The 21120-nt window shown below is 45.1% G+C and overlaps 2 protein-coding genes across 2 annotated transcripts in view; both read left to right on the forward strand.

The window, feature by feature from the left end:
• Nucleotides 1-21120, forward strand: part of TAX1BP3 (Tax1 binding protein 3) — a 165234-nt gene that overhangs the window by 87639 nt on the left and 56475 nt on the right. The gene's annotated exons all lie outside the window — the stretch shown is intronic.
• ITGAE (integrin subunit alpha E) overlaps nt 1-21120 on the forward strand; it is a 51924-nt gene that overhangs the window by 2703 nt on the left and 28101 nt on the right. Inside the window, 1 exon segment of the mRNA XM_069083236.1 lies at nt 9731-9860. Within this exon segment, the coding sequence (XP_068939337.1) occupies nt 9731-9860 (130 nt within the window).

Genomic DNA, 21120 nt, shown 5'->3' on the forward strand with positions numbered 1-21120 from the left:
GGGGGGGAGGAAAGAGATGGGGTGCTGCTGAAGCCCAGCATGGGGGGCTGGCTGTTGCCAGGAGCGCACTGCCCTCAATACACATGATGGTCTCTGGCTTGGATCGTGCCAACGGGGTTGCCAGGAAGTGAGATTTTGTTATCAATTTGGGAGACCCCAGGACAGGACTTATGGGGGTCAGGAAAGAGTCCTCCCTTGTGCCCCCAAATTCCTGCCCCTTAGGACATCTGGGGCCCTAGGCTGGTCAGGCCTGGGCCTCCTTCCCCCCAGGGATGCCTCCCTCCAACTTGAGAGCCTTTCTAGGTGGGGAAGACCTAGGTTGAGGAAGGCTGAAGGCCACCTCTGAGGCTTGGCCTAGCTGCAGATGAGTCTGCTTAAGGCCTGTGGGGCGGGAGGGGGGGTAGGCCAAGAGATACTAGGTCAGTAGTTGTCTGTTCAGGAGGAGGCACTGCTGCAGACTCTGTCTTTTAGATGCCCAGACCTGCCTTAGTTGTGATCTCTGAGAGTGAGACTGTGGGCAAGGGCAGCTCCGAGGCCCTTCCGAGCCTCCAGTCTGTGGTGGTCAGAGAATGCGGTCCAGCAGTGACCTGGCAAGTGGGGCTCGTGGCACCCTCTGGAGCTAGGCTGAGAAAGGAGGGAGACTTGGGGGGTCAGAGAAGTCATGTCCACCTCCGACTTGCTCTGTGCCATTGGCCAAGTCCCTGCCCTTCTTCCTAGATCACTAGGTGGGCCTCGGTCTCCTTCTCTGTAAGATGGGTCCAAGGACTCTCACAGACCAGCGTGAGGCAGGCCTTGCAGGATGGACAACTGGCTGGCCAAGGTGGCCGCCTCCTGTGGGACCAGAGGGGTCACCACACTGCCCAGCCTCCCGAGGGGGGTGAGGGAAGGAAGTGTCTGCAGTCAGGCCTTCCAAGTGCCCAAGATGGTTTTGCCCATTCACAAGAAGCCATGGAATGCAGAGTCACAATGATAATGTTGGTAGCTGGCATCATTCGGTCCTCACAACAGCCCTGGGAGGTAAATGCTATGCTGATCCCCTTTTGACATGTGGGCAGACTGAGACAGAGCAAGGTTCAGTGACTTATCCAGGTTCACACAGTTACCAGGTGGGACTGCTGACTTCAAGCCAACACTGGTGCCTCTGTGACCGACCTTCACAGGAGCTTTCAGACTTACAAAACACTTTCCTTACAACCATGTGAGATGTGAGGGTCTAGGGTAATCAGTCCCATCTTACAGGCTAGGAAACTTAGGCCTAGAGAGAGAAGGCAATTTACTCATGGTCACCCAGCCAGGAAGTGTCAGAGGCAGGACTTGAACTCAGTACCGTGTACAGTTCTGCTGCCTCTCAGAGGCCCACTCTGACACTCTCAGTCCAGCTGGCCTTCACCAGGTCTCCCCACAGGTCCCTCACAAGCAGCCAAACCTTTCTGGTCACTAGGCAAGGCTCCTCCCCATTGTAGAAGCATCCGTGACACAGACACGATATTGTGTGTTACCGTGAGACAGCCCCCCCACTTGGGGGGCGGAAGCCGCAGGTGGGGGGGTGTCAGTATGACAAAGCAGGGCCCGTGTGGTTGGAATATAGCTAGCAGTGCAGTCAGCCAGTGGCTTCTGTGGTCTCAGAGGAGATGTGTGAGCAGCCAGGGAAGGGGAGCTGACAGCCCTCCTGTCCCCTGGCCTCCTCCTCTGGGGGCCTTGCTGGATACTGTCAGCGAGCCCTGTCCACAGCCTCAGGAAATGGGTGAGATAGTGGGTGGCTGCCGGGAGACAGACGGGCTCAGGGCTGTGGTCTCCCACGCGTAGGCTGAGCTGGGGGCCATCTTAATTAGGATGGCACATCCTCAGCCAGCTCTCACCCCAGCCTCGATCGAGATGCCCTCAGCCCCAGACCCAAGAGATGAGCCCACTTGACGGAGATTCTGGTGCCACCTGGCTACCCCAGGGCACGTTGACCTTGGAAGCCAGGTCTGTCCCCAGAGCACCAGGCATGTGGTTGGCTCTGCCTGATGCTGAGGAGATGATGTCCTGGGGTGATGCCAGGGCGGGGCGAGGTGGAGGGCCTCTGCTCTAGACAGCCAGCAGGCCCAGAAGAGTTAGGTGTTCCTGGACCTTTCCTTTTGATATTCAAATGCAACAATAAAAGAGGCTTCCCAGCTCTGGACCCACCCTTGTGTGCATCGAGGTCAGCCTGGGGAGGCTGGCCTGGAAGGACAGATGCCAGCCTCTTCTATTTCTCAGTCTCTGACCTTTGTTTTTAATCTATCTGTGGATAAATGACTTAAAGCTTGTTTGACTCTAGCCCAGAATCTTTCCAGATTGGGGAATTAGAAAGGTAGTGCTGTGCAGAAATGGGAACCACATACAAGACCGCTCTTTATTTCTTACATGCTCACAAGAAATGCTAAGCACTACAGACCCACAAGTGGGCATTGCCAAAAAAAAATAACAAAGAAGCAGCAGCTTGTGACTGCTGCCATCCTTGCCCGGGATGCTGATGCTTAAAATGTCCAACATAAATCTGAGTTGGCATCACGCTTTCACCTCTGCTCTGCACTGTCCAAACAAAGCCCTTCAGGGCCCTGTCTTGGAGAAGGCTGGAGCACAGGCTGGCTTCAGTCTGATCGTTTCCAAGAATAGCTGTGCTGGTTCCCAGGGGCCCCTCCCAGAGGAGAATCAGCCCTATGGGAGGTCTTCAGAGCTCCCAGCTTCTCCACCTGCCATGGCTGGAGCTGTCTTCAGATAAAGGAGGCAGCTGGCTGTGGGGATCCAGCCTGGAGCTCACCCAGGCTACACCATGTATGAGCTGGGGGTGTGGGGGGCAACAGAGGCGAGGAGGCTGTGCCCCCCCACCTCTCCTGGGAGGGAGGGAAGGGGAAAGGACAGATCTTCCTGCTAGTGGCCGGCGAGGGGAGTGTTCCAGTGCTCCAAGGCACACAAGCCCCCGAAGCAGGTGCCTTCGGGCCTGTCGTTCAAGCCCGTGCTGTAGGTCTGTCCATTCAGCTGGAGAAGGGGTCCAGCCCAGTCTAGAAACATGTCTTCCAAGCATTTTGTTGTTTGGTGTCCAATGAAGGAGGTTCAGGATTCGCAGAAACGGAATGCTCGGCCCTCCAAGAAAGACCCAAGGCAATTCCTTTAGAATATTTATTCAGAATCTATGTACATATAGGCAAGTGGGAAAGAAACCGCAGATAACAGAGTAAGAGGCTTCAAGATAGCACAGTAAGAGCAGCCATGATTAATGGTGGATACATACATATATATATATATATATTTACAAGCATCACTGTTGCGGGGAATCACCAACACGGACCACACAAGCTGGGGAATCGCAGCGCAGCCATCAGGATCCCACACAGGAGGGTCCCAGGCCGGACGTCTCCCCCATGGGTGCGATTCCAATTTGGGGTCTGAATCTTTCAGTTTAAGTCGTGCTGAGAACAAAGAGGGCATTGTATCTGGTGTGTGGCCTGGGACGGAAGCCAATCCCTCCAAGGTCCCCCCAAAAGCGATGTCTCCTTGGAATGGCTAGTTCCAGGAGTTGGGCAGTTATATCTCCTCTCAAGGACCTGGCCAGGGTCCCAGGAGAGGAGCAGCCCTCAAGTTCTCAGGATCCCTGTTCCCAAACAGCTCAGGGTAATAGAAAAGTCATATTGAATTGGGGCCTTGGTTTGTATAATCTTATTCCTCACAGAGGGGCTTACCTTGCCCCCACACGGCTGGTTTTTCATCTAGTCACAGATTTTAGCTTGACTGATGAAGATTGACACTTTTCTCCTACAAGTGTGAGGCAGCCCCATCTGGAGAACTGGGTTCTGGATACATAAGGCATTCAGCTTTAACTTCATTCAGTCGTCCAACAAACATTTAGTAGATTCCTTCTGTTTGCTGGATCTGTGGATGATCTAAGTTTAGCCAAGAGACAAGCCCCAGGGTATAAAAAGTGGATATTGTAATACCTAGATTTTACTTGAAACAATATACAGCAAGTGGATCAGGTATCAGCTGGCAAATGAAGGCATCAGACCACATGACTGAAGAGAGCCTTCCCAGTTGTAAAACCACAGTCCAAGGCCCTCACTTTCTGGGCTTCATGAGTCCAGACAACAAAGTGCTAGCTTCCTAAAGCTAGCAGACAGCTGACCAATGAGCATTTACTCAGTGCCTACCACACATCAGACACTGTGCCGGCTGCTGGGAGAAATGCAGACCAGAAAGAGGAATAAACAGCTCCCATGACCACCCAGGGTTTAGATTCTGTCAGGGTGTAACAGCATGTTCATTCACTGGGTGTCCCAAAAGTCTTAGTGCCCTTTTAAACTCTCTCTCTCTCTCTCTTTCTCCCTTTCTCTCTCTCTCTCTCCCCCCAACACACACACGTATACACCCAGACATATATGTGCCTTGTGTGTATGTATACATAATGTATAATAAATGCAAGGTGCTTAGGGAGGGTGTGTATTAGCATTTGGAAGGCTCAGAAAAGGCTAGTCCTTGAGCTGAGTCTTGTAGAGATAGGCTTTGTTGGTTTTCTAGGGAAACTAGATAGGCACCTGTTCAGCATGAGAGAGGCAAAGGACTGTGTCTTTGGGACATTGGCAAGGATGCTCCCAGAAGAGGCAGGAAACATGGGCTGCTCTCTAGCCTGGCCAAGACAGAGCAGTCAGTAGGCGGGACTCAGTCCTGGGAGTAGGAAGAGTTCTCTGCTGGGGGGTGCCTTCTGGGATTCATGAGGTGGGCCCCCCAAGTGTGCTCTGGATCCTGTCAGACTGAATCACCCCATGCTTTCCAGATGGCACAAAAGATCTGCTCTAGCTGGTCTAGGAAATGATGTCATCAGAAGTCATTGAATAACTGAGCCCAAAAAGTGGTCAACAGTGGGTCAGTGGCTATCATCCTAGTAAGTCATCAGATCCTAGATTTGGTGCCACAAGTGACCTTAGAAACCACTTTATTGAACATGTGGCCTTATCTAACTGCTGAGAAAACTGAGGCTGGATTTACCCAAAATGAGGAAGAGTCAGGACTTGAACCCAGATCCTGTGGATCCAAATGCCAGGCTCTGTCTCCTCATATGACAGAGGTTTTAAACCTAGTGCAAAGTGCTGTGACTCTGCTGGTGGGGGCTGACCAGGCAGACTTACCTCCAAGAGCACATGGGAATCACAGAAGGTTATAGAGGGAGCATCAACTCTGGACTGAATAAAGGAAGAGGCAACCAGGCCTCCTCTGGAGGATGGGGCTGCACCAGGGATCCCCCATTAAGAGAAGAATGTTGTTAAAGGCATGAGAGGAGGAGCCTGGTCAGTCAAAGGATCTGGACATATTTAGCCTGGGGCAGAAGCCCCAGAGAAGGCTCCAGGGGACACAGTCATTGTCTAATGTGTGTGTATGGGGGGTGGAGAACCAGAGCAGCCATGGGGGCAGGGGAGGTGCAAAGCAGTGGATTTTGTTTTAGGAAAACCTTCCTCTAAGATGGGGTGCAAATTAGAAGAGAACCAGTGGTCAGAAGTAAATTAGAAGTTTGAGGAGAGACAGGGTAAAAAGAGAGGGAGAGAAGGATAAACAGTGAAGAAACGTAGGATGGAAGGAAATACACAACTAGTAATTATAAATTTAAATGTGAATGGGATGAACTCACCCATAAAATGGAAATGAATCCAAATGGAATGGATCCAAACCCAGAATATGACAATATATTGTTGTTTATAAGAAACATTAAAATGAGAGATATGCATAAAGGAAAAATAAAAGGCTGGAGTCAAATTTATTGTTCTTCAGCCAATGCAAAAAGAAAAAAAAAAAAAAGGGGAGCAATCATGATCTCAAAAGCAAAGTTAAAATAGACTAATTACAAGAGATAAATAGGGGAACTACATCATGATAAAAGATACAATAGATAATGAAGTAATATCAATACTATATGCACCAAATGATATAGCATCAGAATTTTTGAAGAAAAAGCAAAACTAATTACAGATGGAAATAGATAGCAAAACTATAATAGTGGGGAATCTTTCCAAAATCTTTTCAATCTTTCCCTTTCAGAACTGGATAAATCTAACAAAACAAAAAAAAATAAGAAAGCCATCAAGAAGATAAATGGAGTCTTAGATAAGCTAGATATGATAACTATCTGAAGAGAACTGAATGTGAATAGAAAGGAATATACCTTTTTCTCAGTGGTACATGGCACCTTTTAAAAATTAACCATAGGGGTGGCTAGGTGGCACAGTGAATAGAGCACCAGCCCTGGAATCAGGAGGACCTGAGTTCAAATCCGGCCTCATTCACTTGGCACACTTACTAGCCCTGTGACTTTGGGCAAGTCACTTAATCCCAACTGCCCTCCAAAAAGAAAAAAAAAAAGAAAGAAAAAAAATTGAGCACATATTAGGGCATAAAAAGCTTTATAGTTAAATGCAGAAAGGCAGGAACATTAAATGCATCTTCTTCAGATCATAAGACAATAAAAAATATATACTTAATGAAGGACCATGGAAACACAGATTAAAAATTAATTGGAGATCAAATAACTTAATCTTTAAAAATGAGTGGTTTAAAGAACAATAAATAATTTTATTAAAGAGAATGATAATAATGAGACAGTGTACCAAAACTTATGGGATACAGCAAAATCAGTAATCAAAGAAAAAAAAATATACACACACATCCATAAATGCTTTCATCTATAAAACAGAGAAAGAGCAGATCAATAAATTGGGTATGCAATTTAAAAATCCCCAAATTGGAAATCCTAAAAGTTAAAGGTGAAATTAATAAAACCGAATGTAAGAAAATCATTGAATTAATAAATAAAATTAGGAGTTGATTTAATGAAAAAAACAGTCAAATAGATTGTCCATTGGTTAATATGATTAAAAAGAGAGAGAGGAGAAAACCAAATTACTAGTATCAAAAATGAAAAGGGCAAATATACCATTAAAGATGATGAAATCAAAGCATTTATTAAGAATTATTTTGCCCAATTATATACCAATAAATTTAACAATTTAAGTTAAATGGAAGAATACTTACAAAAATATAAACTGCCTAGATTAGCAGAAGGGGAAATAGAATATCTGAATAAATCTATTTTAGAAAAAAGAAATTGAACAGACCATAAATGAACTTCCTAAGAGAAAAGCATCAGGACCAGATGGATTTACAAGTGAACTTTGCCAAATATTTAAAGATCAACTAATTATAATATTAGATAAATTATTTGGAATAGTAGGCAAAGAAGGAATCTTACTAAACTACTTTTATGAAACAATTATGGCATTGATACCTTGACCAGAAAGATCAAAAACAGAGAAAGAAAATTACAGACTAATTTCACTAATGAATATGAATGTAAAAATCCTAAATAAAACACTAGCTAGAAGACTACAGCAATATATCACAGAGACTATAATACATTGTGACCAAGTGGGATTTATATCAGAAATGCAGGGATGGTTTAATATGAGGAATACCATTAACATCATTGATTATATCAATAACAAAAGTAACAAAAATCATATGATCATATCACTAAATGCATAGAAAAACTTTTGACAAATGCAACACTCATTCTTATTGAAAACACTTGAAAGCATAGATATCGATGGATTTTTTTTCTTAAAAAGACAAGAAGCATTTACATTAAAAAAGCATTATTTGTAATGGGGATAAGCTAGAAGCTTTCCCAATAAGATCAGAAATGAAACAAGGATGCCCATTATCACCAATATTATTCAATATCGTATTGGAAATGCTAGCAGTTGAAATAAGAGAAGAAGAAGAAATTGAGGGAATCACATTGGACAGTGAGATAATAAAACTACTTCTTTTTACAGATGATATGATGATATATTTGGAAAATCCTAGGGATTCAACTAAAAAGTTAGTTGAAATAATAATTTTAGCAAAATAACAGAATATAAAATAAACCCACATAAATGATCTGTATTTCTATAGATCACCAACAAAACCCTGCAAGAAGAAATAGCAAGAGTAACCCTGTTTAAAATTATCATAGACACAGAAAACATCTGAGAGAATATCTGCGAAGACAAACCCAGGAACCACATGAACATCAGTATAAAACACTGGTTATACAAATAAAGTCAGATTTAAATAATTGGAGAAATATTAATTGTTCATGGATGGGCAGAGCCAATAATAATGACAATTCCACTTTAATCTTCTGATTCAATTCCATTTCAATTAAATTACTAAAAATTATTTTATTGACCCAGGAAAAAATAACAAAATTCATTTGGAAGAATAAAAGGTCAAGAATAACAAAGGAATATATACAAAATATATATATTTATACATATATGTATATATGTATATGCGTGCATGCACATACACAGATTTAGCAGTGCCAGATACTGTATAACAAGGTGGTAATTATGAAAAGTCTACTACTGTCTAAGAAATAGAGAGGTAGGTCATTGGAACATAGTAGACATACAAATCACAAGCGTAAATGATTATAGTAACATTGTGTTTATAAATGCAAAGATTTAAGCTTATGGATCAAAATCTCACTATTTGGTAAAAAAAATTATTGTGCAAGCTAGCAAGTAGTCTGGCAGAAATTGGGTATGGATCAATATCTTACACCATTTATCAAGATAAGGTCAAAATGGATACATGACCTAGTTATAAAGGGATACATGGTAAGTAAACTAGAAGAATGTGGAACATATTATCTGTCAGACTTATGGACTGGAGAAGAATTTATGAATAAACAAGAGATAGAAAGCATTGTGAGATGTTCAATGGTTAATTTGGTTACATTAAATGTAAAAAAGGTTTTGTACAAATAAAAGCAATTTAGTGAAGATTACAAGAAAAGCAGAGAATTGGGGGACAATGTTTATAGACAGTTTCTGTGATAAAGATCTCATAGCTCAAAAATATCAAGAACTTTGTCAAATCGATAAGAATATGAATTATTCCCCAATTAATAAACGGTCAAAGCATATGAACAAGCACTTAGTTTCTGGATGGAGAAATCAGAGCCATCTATAGTCATATGAAAAAATGCTCTAAATCATTGTTTAGAGAAATGCGCACAGGTACTGCCTCCCGCCTCTCAGACTGGCTGAAATGATGGAAGAGGACAGTGACCGGGGGCCCAGCCCTAACTCACTCTTCTCCTCACTCTTGCATCCTACAGGTCGGGTCCCAGAAGGCCCGTTATGCTGCCCTTGCTACCTACCCTCTGTGAGGCAGGAGGCAGAGGCCAGTGAGGAGTGGGTGCCAACGGGTCCCTGCTGGGGCTTGACCCATGGGGAGGCCCTGCCGCAGAGCATCTTCCCCACTCTCTGTCTCAGCCTTGCTCCAGCTCTTTGGGTCAGTGTGAATCATAACCTCACTGCCATTTCCACGGGGCTTTGGGGGCTTCTGGACTTTTTATCCTGGGTGGTCCTCATAACAACCCAAGAGCTAGGGGCTAATGGGATTGTTCCTCCCATTTCACAGATGAGGACACCAAGGCTGAGGGGGTGACATGATGGAATTGCCTGCTAGGGGTCAATGCTAAGAGCCTAACCCATGCCTCTCAACCTCTAAATCCAGGCCCTTTCTCCCTTCTGACTTCCTGGCAGCAAAGCCCTGAAGGCCAGAGTGGAGGAAGAGTAGATCCGGAGTGTGGTGCTAGGGGTGGGGATGGGGCTGTGACCACCAGAAGATGCCCAGCCTCCTCACTACTTTCCCAACGCTGTCCCTGCAGGCCTCACCTCCCTGAGAGGCTTCAACCTGGACACCGGCAGGACATGGCTCACACCTCCTCCCATCAGTGGCCGGGGCCCCCAAGTGCGAGAGGTCCAGCTGCATCAGGGCAAGCACAAGAGCCACACCTGGTGAGTTGGAAGGTGCCCCCAGCCCACTGCATCCTCTGACACTCTGGTCACCCCTTTGAGAGCAGGGGGCCCAGGACAGAGCCTTGGGGCACCCCCAAAGACTGATAAGGGGGGTCAGACAGGTAGGAGGGCCAGTGTCATGAAGGCCTCAAGAGGACAAAGTGTGGGGGGCTGTTTGGGGGGTGCGAAAGGCTGCGAGGGGCTGAAGAGGAGGGGACTGGGACAGGCTATCATGTGCAGTAATGGAGACAGGAATTGGATGTGAATGCCAGGGAGGGGAGGACTGGGAGGAAGCAGCCAGAGGTCAGGGGCAGAATCTCAGAGAGTAGGAAAGGAGCTCCAGGCCCCAGAGGCCTCCAGGCCATCCCAGGCCTGATTGCAAATCTCCATATCTCCATTCAGAAACCTCCAGTGATAGGGACCTCACTACTGCCTGTGGCAGCCCCTTCCCCCTTCTGGGCAGCTGTCTTAGGAAGCTTGATTGGCATCAGGATACACTAGATTTCCTCTTGGCCACTTCTTCCACACCACAGATCCTGGTGCTAAGTCTGAGCAGCTCTGGAGAGCCTTGAAGGCTGCTCCTTCAAGAGCCTTCCCCATCCTAAATGACATCCTCTGGCGCCTCCCCAGCTTATCAGCTCCTTTCTGGAATGAGGCCTCCAGAGCTGACCCTGGCCCTCTGTGTGTTACTGACCAGGACCGACTTCAGAGGAACCCTTCTCTCTCTCTCTCTGTCTCTCTCTCTCTCTGTCTCTGTCTGTTTCTGTTTCTCCCTCTCCCTCAATTCAACCTAAGATCACATTAGATTTTTGAGCAGCCTCGTCATATCATTGACTAATATTGAGTTTGCAACCCCCAGATCCTTCCCAGACAAGTTTCTAACTAGGTCTCTCTCCGTTTATACTTATGAAGTCATTTTTAAAAAGATATTATTGATAGCTTTTGCTTTTACATGATCTTCATTTCCAAATCCATCCGCTCCCTTTCCCTCCCCAGCCAGCCCTTGTAACAAAGGACACAACCACAATAAGAAAGAGCACCAGGGGTGGCCAGGTAGCACAGCGAGTAAGAGCACCGGCTCCAGTGTCGGGATGACCTGGATCGAATCCGGGCTCAGACACTTAGCACCCACCCAGAAACACCTGGCTGTGTAACCTTGAGCAAGTTACTTAACCCAGATTGCGTTAAAAAAAAAAAAAGGGCATCAGTCTGGCCAAACCTCTGACCCGTTGCCCAAATGCAAGAGTGGACCTCCCTGCCTCCTCTCTCCTCTGCTTCGAGGCCGGCTCACTCCTTGCAATTACCTGTGTACAGTTTTTGTGTTTCTTGGTCTTTTGTCAAGGCCTTGAAGGTGTTGCTTTTCTCTTTTTTGTTTTGAAAATTTAATTTAGTTTTAATTTTTGGTTCTAGATTTTCTCCCTCCCTCCATTTCCTCTCCACCCACTGAGAATTACACTACTCATCATATATTATACATGCAAAGTCATGCTAACAGGTTTCCACATTATTCATATTTTTTAAAAAGTGAAAAAGGAATGAATGTTATAATCGGCACTTAAGAGTTCATCAGTTTTCTCTAGATAGAATTGTCATTTTTCTTATATTGGCTCAGCCTATCCACAGACAATTACTATTTCTCCAAGTGTGTAGATCTGCCTTTATTTTTGTGAAAAGCATTTTGTCATTGTATTCACATAGCTCCTGGGTTTGTCTTGGCAGATAGATTCCCAAATATTTTGTGTTGTCTGTGGTTATTTTAAATAGAATTTCTCTTTTTGTCTCTTCCTTCTGGGTTTTGTTAGTAATAAATAGAAATGCTGATGATTTGTCTGGATTCACTTTATATCCTGCAACTTTGCTAAAGTTGCTAATTGCTTTAATGCTTTTTAGTTGATTCTCTAGGGTTCTCTAAGTATACCATCATATCATCTGCTAAAACTGATAGTTTTGTTTCCTTATTGCCTATTTAAATTTATTTTTCTTGTCTTATCGCTTTAGCTAGCATTTCTAGTATAATATTGAATAACATCTTTGTTTTACACCTGATCTTATTGAAAAGGCATATATTTTCTCCACATTACGGATGATGCTTGCTGATGGTTTCAAATAGATATGACTTGTTTTTTTTATTTCTCAAATGCTTTATTAATTTCTGATTTACATCATTAATTTCCACCAGATTTCGAGTTACAAATTTTCTCCCCGTTTTTCCCCTACCCACCTCCCCAAAATAGCAGTCCCACAGGATATCCCCTCCTCCAATCTGCTTTCTCCCATGCCCCCTTCAACTTTTCCAGTAGGGCATTGTGGATTTCTATTCCCCAGTGCCTGTATATCTTATTTCCCAATTACATTTAAATAGTATAAATATTAGTAATAGTATTAATTAATACTATTATTATTAATAATAGTAATAATTAGTAATTTTAAACATTTGATTTTAAAACATTGAATTCCAGATTCATTCCCTTCCTCCCTTGTCACCCACCCTTACTGGGAAGATAAGCAGTTCAGTATAGGTTGTACATGTGTAGCTATGCAAAACATTAATATAGAAGATATATTGTAAAAGACTGACTATATTTCCCTCCCTCCCATCCCACCTCCCACTTGTTCTATTCTCTACTTTGATCCTGTCCCTTTTCAAAAGTGAGTGCTTCCAACTTTCTGCCCTCCCTTTCATCATCCCCCCTCTCATCCCCTTCCCCCCCTACTCTCCTGGAGGGTGATACCCTATTTAGAGTGTATTTCATTCCCTCCCCCAGCCAAATTCAATGGGAATAAGGTTGACCCATTCCCTTTTGCCTTCCTATTCTTTCCCTCCATTGTAACCATTTTCCCTTGCCTCTTCTATATGAGATAGTTTATCCCATTCTGTCTCTCCCCATCTCCTCTCATTATATTCCTCTCTCACCTCTTAATTTCACCTTTTAAGTATCATCCGTTCCTGTTAACTTGGTTGTGTGCCTTCTATCTATGCATACCTGTAAACATATATACACACATTCACATATGTATTCATATGCCCGTATACCCTCCTATATAGACATATATATATATATATATATATATATATTTCTATTCCCTTCAACTATTTTCATACTGAGAAAAGTTTCATCAGTTACAATTATCATTTGTTCATGTAGGAATGTTAATAGTTCAACTTTGATAAGTGGCTTATGTTTTCTTTTCCCTGTTTACCTTCTCATGCTTCTCTTGCTTCTTGTATCTGAATGTCAAATTTTCTATTCAATTCTGGTTTTTTCATTAAGAATGCTTGAAAGTCCTCTATTCCAATGAATAACCATATTTTCCCCTGAAACGTGATACTCAGTTTTGCTGGGTAGGTGATTTTTGGTTTTAATCCCAGCTCCTCTGCCCTCCAGAATATTATATTCCAGGCCCTTTGATCTCTCAGTGTAGAAGCTGCCAGATCCTGTGTTATCCTGATTTTGTTTCCACAATATTCAAATTGTTTCTTCCTGGCTGCTCATAATATTCTCTCCTTGATCTGGGAATTCTGGAACCTGGCTATAATATTCCTAGGAGTTTTCTTTTTTGGGATCTTTTTCAGGAGGTGATCGGTGGATTCTTTCAACCTCTATTTTGCCTTCTGGTTCTAAAACATCAGGGCAATTTTCCTTGAGAATTTCTTGGAGGATGATTTCTAGGTTTTTTCTTTGATCATGGCTTTTAGGTAGTCCGATAATTTTTAAATTATCTCTCCTGGATCTATTTTCCAGGTCAGTGGTTTTTCCCATGAGATATTTCACATTGCCTTCCATTCTTTCATTTGTTTGGATCTGTTTAACAGCATCTTGATTTCTCATAAAGTCACTAGCTTCCCTTTGCTCCATTCTAAATCTGAGGGAATGATTCTCCCCAGTGAGCTTTTGAGCTTCTTTCTCCATCTGGCAAATTCAGCTTTTTAAGACATTCTTTTCCTCATTGCCTTTTTGAGCCTCTTTTGCCATTTGAGTTTGTTTTTTAAGATATGATTTAACTCAATCAGGCTGTTGACTTTCATTTCATAATTTTCTTGCATTGTTCTCATTTCTCTTCCCAATTTTTCCTCCACTTCTCTTATCTGCTTCTTAAGGTCCTCTATGGCCTGTAACCAGCTCGTATTTTCCTTTGAAGCTTTTGGTGCACGAGTTCTGACTTCACTGTCTTGCTCCTGTTCCATGCTTTGATCCTTTTTGTCCCCAAAATAGGAGTCTAATGTTGGATTCTTCTGTTTGCTTTGTTTCCTTTGCATGGTCATATTGCCCCTCAGTCACTTGACCCCTGGGCTTTTTGCCACAGTAGGACTCTGCTACCAGACAGGGGAGTTTTCGTCCCAAACACTGGGGTTTTCTCAGCTGCCAGAGGTATTAGATGGGTGACCTCTCTGAGGTGTCCACACGCTCTGACAAGCTAGTCACGCACCCCAGAACCTCCACCCTAGACTGCAATTCAGATCCAAGCAGGTTAAAGCAAGAGTGATTATCCCTCAGACTGGTGTTTGGTCCCCCTACACTCTGCAGGCCAGGAGTTGAAGCTGAAGTATGGCACCAGCTGAGCCAAGGCATCTCAGCGGCTTCTCACCCTGGGGGCAAAAGCCGAAGCACTCTCAACTACTGGTCCCAAAGTCCACATCGCACTGACCTCTCACTTTGTCCTTCGTATCTCTGTGTTGATAAATATGGAACCAGCCACAGCTGCTGCTGCTCTGGAGTCCCTCTGGCCAGCAGCTGGTCTGGCCCACCCTGGGGCTAAAACCCCTGGCTCACCAGGCCTGGGCTTGGCTCCCAGAGCTCTGCACTGGCCGATTCTTGCAGGCCTGCCAGGCTGTCCTCAGTGGGAGTTTAGCTTTTCTGTGTCATTTTGTGGGTTCTGCAGCTCCAAAGTTTGTTGAAAGTCCCCTTTTACATGGATTGGGAAAGGTGGAAGCCAGAGCCACGGGGAGGTCCTGCTTTCACTCTGCCATCTTGACTTCGCCCCATTACTTATTTTTTTTTAAGAAAGGGTCCATTGATTCCTATGCTTTCTGGTATTTTTAGTAAGTCGTATTTTGGCAAAAGCTTTTTTTTTGCACCTATTGAAATAATCACATGATTTCTGTTGTTATAGTTATTGATACTGTCAGTGATGCTTAAAGTTTTCCTAATATGGAACCACTGTGCATTCCTGGTATAAAGCCCTCTTGGTCATAGTGTAGTATGTTTATGAAATATTGTGGTGATCTCCCTGCTAGTATTTGATTTAAAATGTTTGCATTAATATTCATTAGGGAAATAGGTCTATTATTTTCTTTCTCTCTTTTTATTCTCCCTGGTTTAGGTATCAGCACTATATTTGTATCAATAGAAGAACTTTGGTAGAACTTTTATTTATTTTTTTAAAAAACAGTTTATATGGTTCAAACAATTATATATTGGAATTAATTGTTCTTTAAACTTTTAGTAGAATTCACTTGTAAATCTTCCTGATCCTGGGGTTTTTTCTTAGGGAGCACTTTATGTCTTCTTTAATTTCTTTTCCTAAAATAAGGTTTTCTAATTATTCTATTTCCTTTTTTGTTAATCTGAGCAATTTACATTTTTATAAATATTTATCCATTTCATTTAGATGATAAGTTTTATTGGCTTATCTTTGGGCAAAATATCTCCTAACAATTTCTTTAATTTCATCTTCAATGGTGTTGCATTCACCCTTTTAATTTTTGAGACTATTTTGTTTTTTTTTCTTTTGTAAAATTAAATTGGTTAGCAGTTCATTTATTTGTTTGTTTGTTTTTACATAAAAACCAACTCCTAGTTTTATTTTATTTGTTCCATGATCAGTTTTGTTTTTAACTTTCAGCTTTATTAATCTCTCCTTTCATTTTTAGGATTTCTGTACTGGTGTTTAAGTTAGGTTTTAATTTTTTTCCTGTTCTGTTGCTTACTTAAATCATTGATCTGATCTTTTTCTCTTTTGTTAATGCATATGTTTAGAGATATATAAAATTTCCCCTAAGTGCTGCTTTGGCTGCATTCCCCAAATTTGTGTGTGTTTTCTCGTTGTAATCATTATCTTTAATGAAATTATTGATTCCTTCTATGATTGTTCTTTCATCTACTCATTCTTTAGGGTAATATTATTTAGTTCCCAAATTAATTTTTAACCTGTGATTCAAAGACCCTTTTTTGAATGCAATTTTATTGTCTTGCAGTCAGAAAAAGATGCACTCAATTTCTCTGCTTCTATCCATTTGTTTGCGAGATTTTTATGCCTTAATACATGGTCATTTTTTTGTGAATACATGGTCTTTTTTTTGGTAAAGGTGCCATGTACAGCTGAAAAATACATATACTCCTTTTAATCCCATTCAGCATTCTCCAACAGTCTGTCATACCTAATTTTTCTAAAATTCTGTTCATCTCCTTAACTTCTTTCTTGTTGATTTGGTAGATTTATCTAGTTCTGAGATGAGTAAATTGAGGTCTCCACTTGCTATTCCTCCTTTAACTCATTTAATGTTTCCTTCAAGAATTTGGGTATTATATATGTGTGTGTGTTCAGTATTAATATTAATTAATTGTCAATTAGTTTGTCTAAATTAAATTGTCTAAAATTAATTAATTGTCATTTAGCAAAATGTAGTTTCCCTGATTATTTCTTTTAATTAGGACTGGTTTTGTTTTTGCTTTGTTTGAGATTATGAACACTACCTCTACCTTTTTTACTTCACCTGAAGTATAATAGATTCTGCCCCAGGACCTTATTTTAGCTCTGTGTGTCCTTCTATTTCAAATGTGTTTCTTGTATACAACATATTGTTGGGTTCTGATTTCTAATCTATTCTGCTATTTTTTTTTGTTTTATGAGTAAGTTCATGCCATTTACCTTCACAATTATGATTACAAACTGTGTGTTTCCCTCGGTCCTATTCTTTTATATTTATCCTTCTCTTTTTTACACTGTCCCTTCTTTGTTTTGCTTCTGACTACCACCACCCCCCTTAAGATTTTATCACCTTCTTATCTGAATCTCTTATCATTCCCCTCCTCAACTTTTACCTTTTTCCTCCTCTACTTCTCTGTTGAGTAAGATGACTTGGTCTGTCCAGCTCTGTGTGTGTGTGTTTGTGCATTCTTCCCTCCCTGCACCAGGTCATATGAGGTTCAAGCATCACCTGCTCTGTCACCCCCCATTTCCTCCTTCATAAGCTCTTTCTTGCCTGTCTCATAGAAATGAGATAAAAAATCCCCCCACTCTTCCTCTGCCTTTCCCCTTCTCCCCATACATATATCTTTCTTGCCTTCCATTCTTCTTCTGGGATCATCCCCGCGTAACAGACTCATAGCCGTGCCCTCCTTCTAACTGTGTGTGATCCAGGGAGAGTTCTGGTCACTGCACTCCTGTCTGTGCTGTGGTCCTCTCCCAGGTGGGATCCTGCCAGCATCGCTGAGGCCACTTCCTGGCCTATAGTGCCAGACTGGATGGTTGCTTTTCTCCAGTACTAAGACATCCCTCCCATTCTCCACAATCTTTCAAGAAGCCCTTGACGGAGACTCCACCATCAGCCCCTCTGAGGACAGGGCCACACTTTGCCCCTGGGCAGCAAACCAGGACAGGAGGTGCTCCCTTCTCACAAAAGTTCACTTCCTGTCTGTGAAGGGGCTGGCGAGCTCCAGGAATGAGGGGGCTGGCTTGGAAGAGCCCACAGCCTTAACTTCCCTGGGCCTCAGACTCTCTGGTCTCGTTTGCCCAGAGAGAGAAAGTTGGGCTCTGGATCCAGCTCGGGATTCTAGGCACCCTGTGAGGGCTTCAGATCATCTTTTCTGGCACCCTTGACTGACTCAAGGCCCAGTCTGATCCTGGAGGGCTGGAGAGGTGGTAGAGCTTGTTGATTGGTGGGGAGCTTAGTTGCCTTTCTTCTAAGATGTATTTTCATAGCAGAGATGAGAGGAAGAGGCTGGTCCCTCTGGCTTCTGGTCAACTTAGGGGGAAGTAGGGAAGGAGAACCTCAGGGGCCATCAACAGGAAACCCAGGTCCAGTGGGGGGCATGGACCTGCCCAAGGTCACACAGAGGGTAAGCACCAGACTCAGACCTCAAGACCAGTCCTGGACTCGGGAGCCAGGGCTTACAGAGCCTCTCAGCATCCAGGGCCTCGCGGGCAAAGGCCCCACCTGTTTCTGGGGTCTCCCCAAGCTGGAGGAATGATTAAGGAATCAGCCCCATGGGAAACCAGAAGTGAGAGTTTCTTAGCCTAGTTCTGAAATCCAAAGTGGGGGTTTTTCTTCTTCTTTTTTTCTTTGTCATAAATTCCTGTTCCTTATCTAGGGGCCTTCACAGAGAACAGGAGGAGGAGATAAGGTGGGTTGGGGTCTATTTCTCTCAGAGGAAATCTCAAGCCACCAAGAGAAGTCCCCTCACTTCCTCTCCTTCTGTCTCACCAGTCAGAGGATCCCGGCTAGGCCCAGACCCTCAAGCAAGCCACTTCCCCTTCCTGGGCCTCAGTTTACCTCTCTGCCTGCTAGGCAGACCCAGGCACCAAGCTCCTAAGACCTCAGGCCCTGCCTGAAGCATCCTGCAGGAACCACATACCCTGGCCTTGCTGATCCCTGGGCAATAGTAGAGTCAGAAGCCCAGTAGGTCAGTGGGTCAGTCTCAGACCATGGCAAATCCAATTAAATGTAAAATAAAATCTTCCACCCAGATTCAAACACTAGGGTAGGGTAAGCAGCTCCTCCAGAAAAGATGTGGGGAGAGTGGAGCTGGGGACCGAAGCTCCCTGACAGTCCAGTCCCATCCACCTAGGGCTGCAGGCAGAGGGGCATAGCCTGCCCAGGAGCAGGGAGGGCACAGCTGGACTGTCCATTCTGCCCGGACGTGGAGGACTCTGGACAGCTCTGGGCACCACAGCTTAGGAAGGCCAAGACAAGCTGTTGCCTCAATGGGGAGAGGTCTGTTCTGTGCAAGGCCTGGGGCTGCTCAGGGAGTGCTTGGCCAGGAAGTCACTGAAGGGGAGAAGAGCCCAGGTCAGGCACTCCAGGAGCTGGTGGAGGCTCCTGATTTTCTTTTCTTTACAATGGACCAAGCTGCCCAAACTTCACCAATTTAGGGGTTTTCACCAGAACGACCTGCCCACTCTCCCCTCCCTGCATCTGCTTCCCCTGGGGGGCCCTTTTCCTCGGGTTGGCCCCCAGTCCTGGGCCTGGCACTCTCCAGGGTCTGCTGGATCTGCCAGCCAAGACCGCACACGTCCATCTCTCTGTCCATCCAGGTCCCTGTCTTTGTCCCATCCCCTCTGTCTCCAGAGTTGTCTGTCCCTGCCTCTGGGCCTGGCTCTTGAACAAATGGGCTGTTGTTTTTTGTGTTCAGAGAATAAATCCTCCAGCGGGACTGTAATCTCCCTGGTGGGGGTCCTGTGGCTTCCCAAGATGAGCCCAGTAAAGTGATGAACTCTGTCTTGTCTGAGAAGCAATGTGGTGAAGGCTGAGTTTTCTGCAGAGTTGCGAGGGATCTCTGAGGCCATCTAGTCTGATCCAGCATCCCCTAACATGCTAGACAAGTGGCCATCCTGCCTTTGCTCAGAGGCCTCTGATGAGAGAGAGCCCCATCCTCAGCCTCTGGAGGCAGCCCCTCAGCTTAACTGGTGAGGAAGCTGTTCAGGCCCTCTCACCAACATCTGTGCCCGGGCAAAGGTTGTCCAGCTGCCCTGGGGCCAGGACTTTCTGGTGGGCTGAGCTTGGGGATAGATGTCTGCTGTGTTGTGCCTCCCCCACCCTCTGAATAGGATTTGCCTTGCACAAATGCACCCAACATAGCGATTGTAGCCATACAGACCCTCGCTTTTTTATAGGTTTGCCATTTCTTGGCAGAAAAGAAGAGTGAAGCACACCCTTCTGGACCACGCCACTCTGTGTTTTATGTGGGCGCTCTTGTCTTTGAAGTTCTGCTGCTGAGGGCCCTCCTCAGGGCTACTCCGTCCCTGGTCAGCTGCCTGCCAAAGTGCCTTCCCCGGCCCCGGCCCCCATCTCAGACACCATCTGCTTTTTAGAAACATTTTTGGTTATAAACTTATCAAGTATCCCCAAACCCTTCCCAAATGGGACAAGTCCAACAGCCAAACCAGTGTCTGTTATGAGGTGGTGCAAGCAGTGCAAGGCCCTTCTTTACTTGTTCTGGGCCCCGTCCTCAGGCTGTGGCCCCTTGGGTAGCTGTCTCTCCTCTTTCTGCAGCAGCCTTGTGTGCCAGGCTTAGCCCGGAAGGTTCCCTTGCATTCCCACCTTCTCTGACTGGTTGTGTGCCCTTGTCTGACGTTATAAATCCCTTAGTACCCCAGGTCCTCTCCTCTGGGGCCATGTCCTAGCAGTGTGCCAATCTTAGGCAAGGGCTGTGTGCCCTAGGGTCGATCCCTTGGGCTCTCTGGGCTTCAGCATCTGCCATGTTGGTTCCCCCCGTTCAGTGTGGCTCAAGGGTCCTTGGTCACTTTGGCCAGGTTCCCCACTTTCTATTTCACATGAAGGGTCTGACTCAGGACTGTGGGAGCTGGGCCCCTGCTGAGCTCAGCTTTGTTCCCCCAAAGCAGGGAGGAGGGGAGCCCGCTGAGGGCTCCTCCCCAGTGGGGCGCCTGCCTTTGCCCTCTGAGAGGATGTGGTGGGACCTGCTTCTGCTCAGTGGCCCCTCGAGGGCCTGGGATTCCACTGTCACACACGTGTCCCTATTTGACAGGGAACACGTATGCTTTCTTCTCATGCAAAGCCAACGTTTCTGCCACCATCAGCTACCCACAACCCCAACTGGGGTGTGCCCGCAGCAGGAGCAGCTGGTGGGGAGGACTAGGAAGGACAGACTTGGAGGGGGTGGCCTGAGTGCCAACTGGTATCCCCCCAGTCCTGCACACAAGCTGAGGGGGAAGGAGGCAGGCTGCCCCCAGCAGCGCAAGGCCAGCCTCAGCCCACTGAGGCCTCCTGACCCTGCTTCATGTGCTGCTGAAGGGACTGGGGGAGAAGGGGAAGCTGTTGCCATGGAGATGACCTGATTGTCTGCCCCCTGTCAGTGGGGCAGATTCCCCAGCAGGTCTTCTGCACCCCCCTAACCCTGGCTGCTCCTTCCTGCTGATTCACCTTCCCCTCCTCCCTGTCAGCCCCTGCACCCACACAGGAAAGGATGGCCAGCAGCCAAGGCTCCCTTCCCCACAGGGCAGGGCACCCCACTGGCCAGGCCATCAGGAGACCCAGCAGAAATCCCCCAGATTAAAAAAAAAAAAAAGAAATCCCCCAGAT

Source organism: Petaurus breviceps, unplaced genomic scaffold (assembly GCF_028583685.1).
Source record: "Petaurus breviceps papuanus isolate PSGF00001 unplaced genomic scaffold, PetGlider_PUasm1.0 173, whole genome shotgun sequence".
Classification (NCBI taxonomy): Eukaryota; Metazoa; Chordata; class Mammalia; order Diprotodontia; family Petauridae; genus Petaurus; species Petaurus breviceps.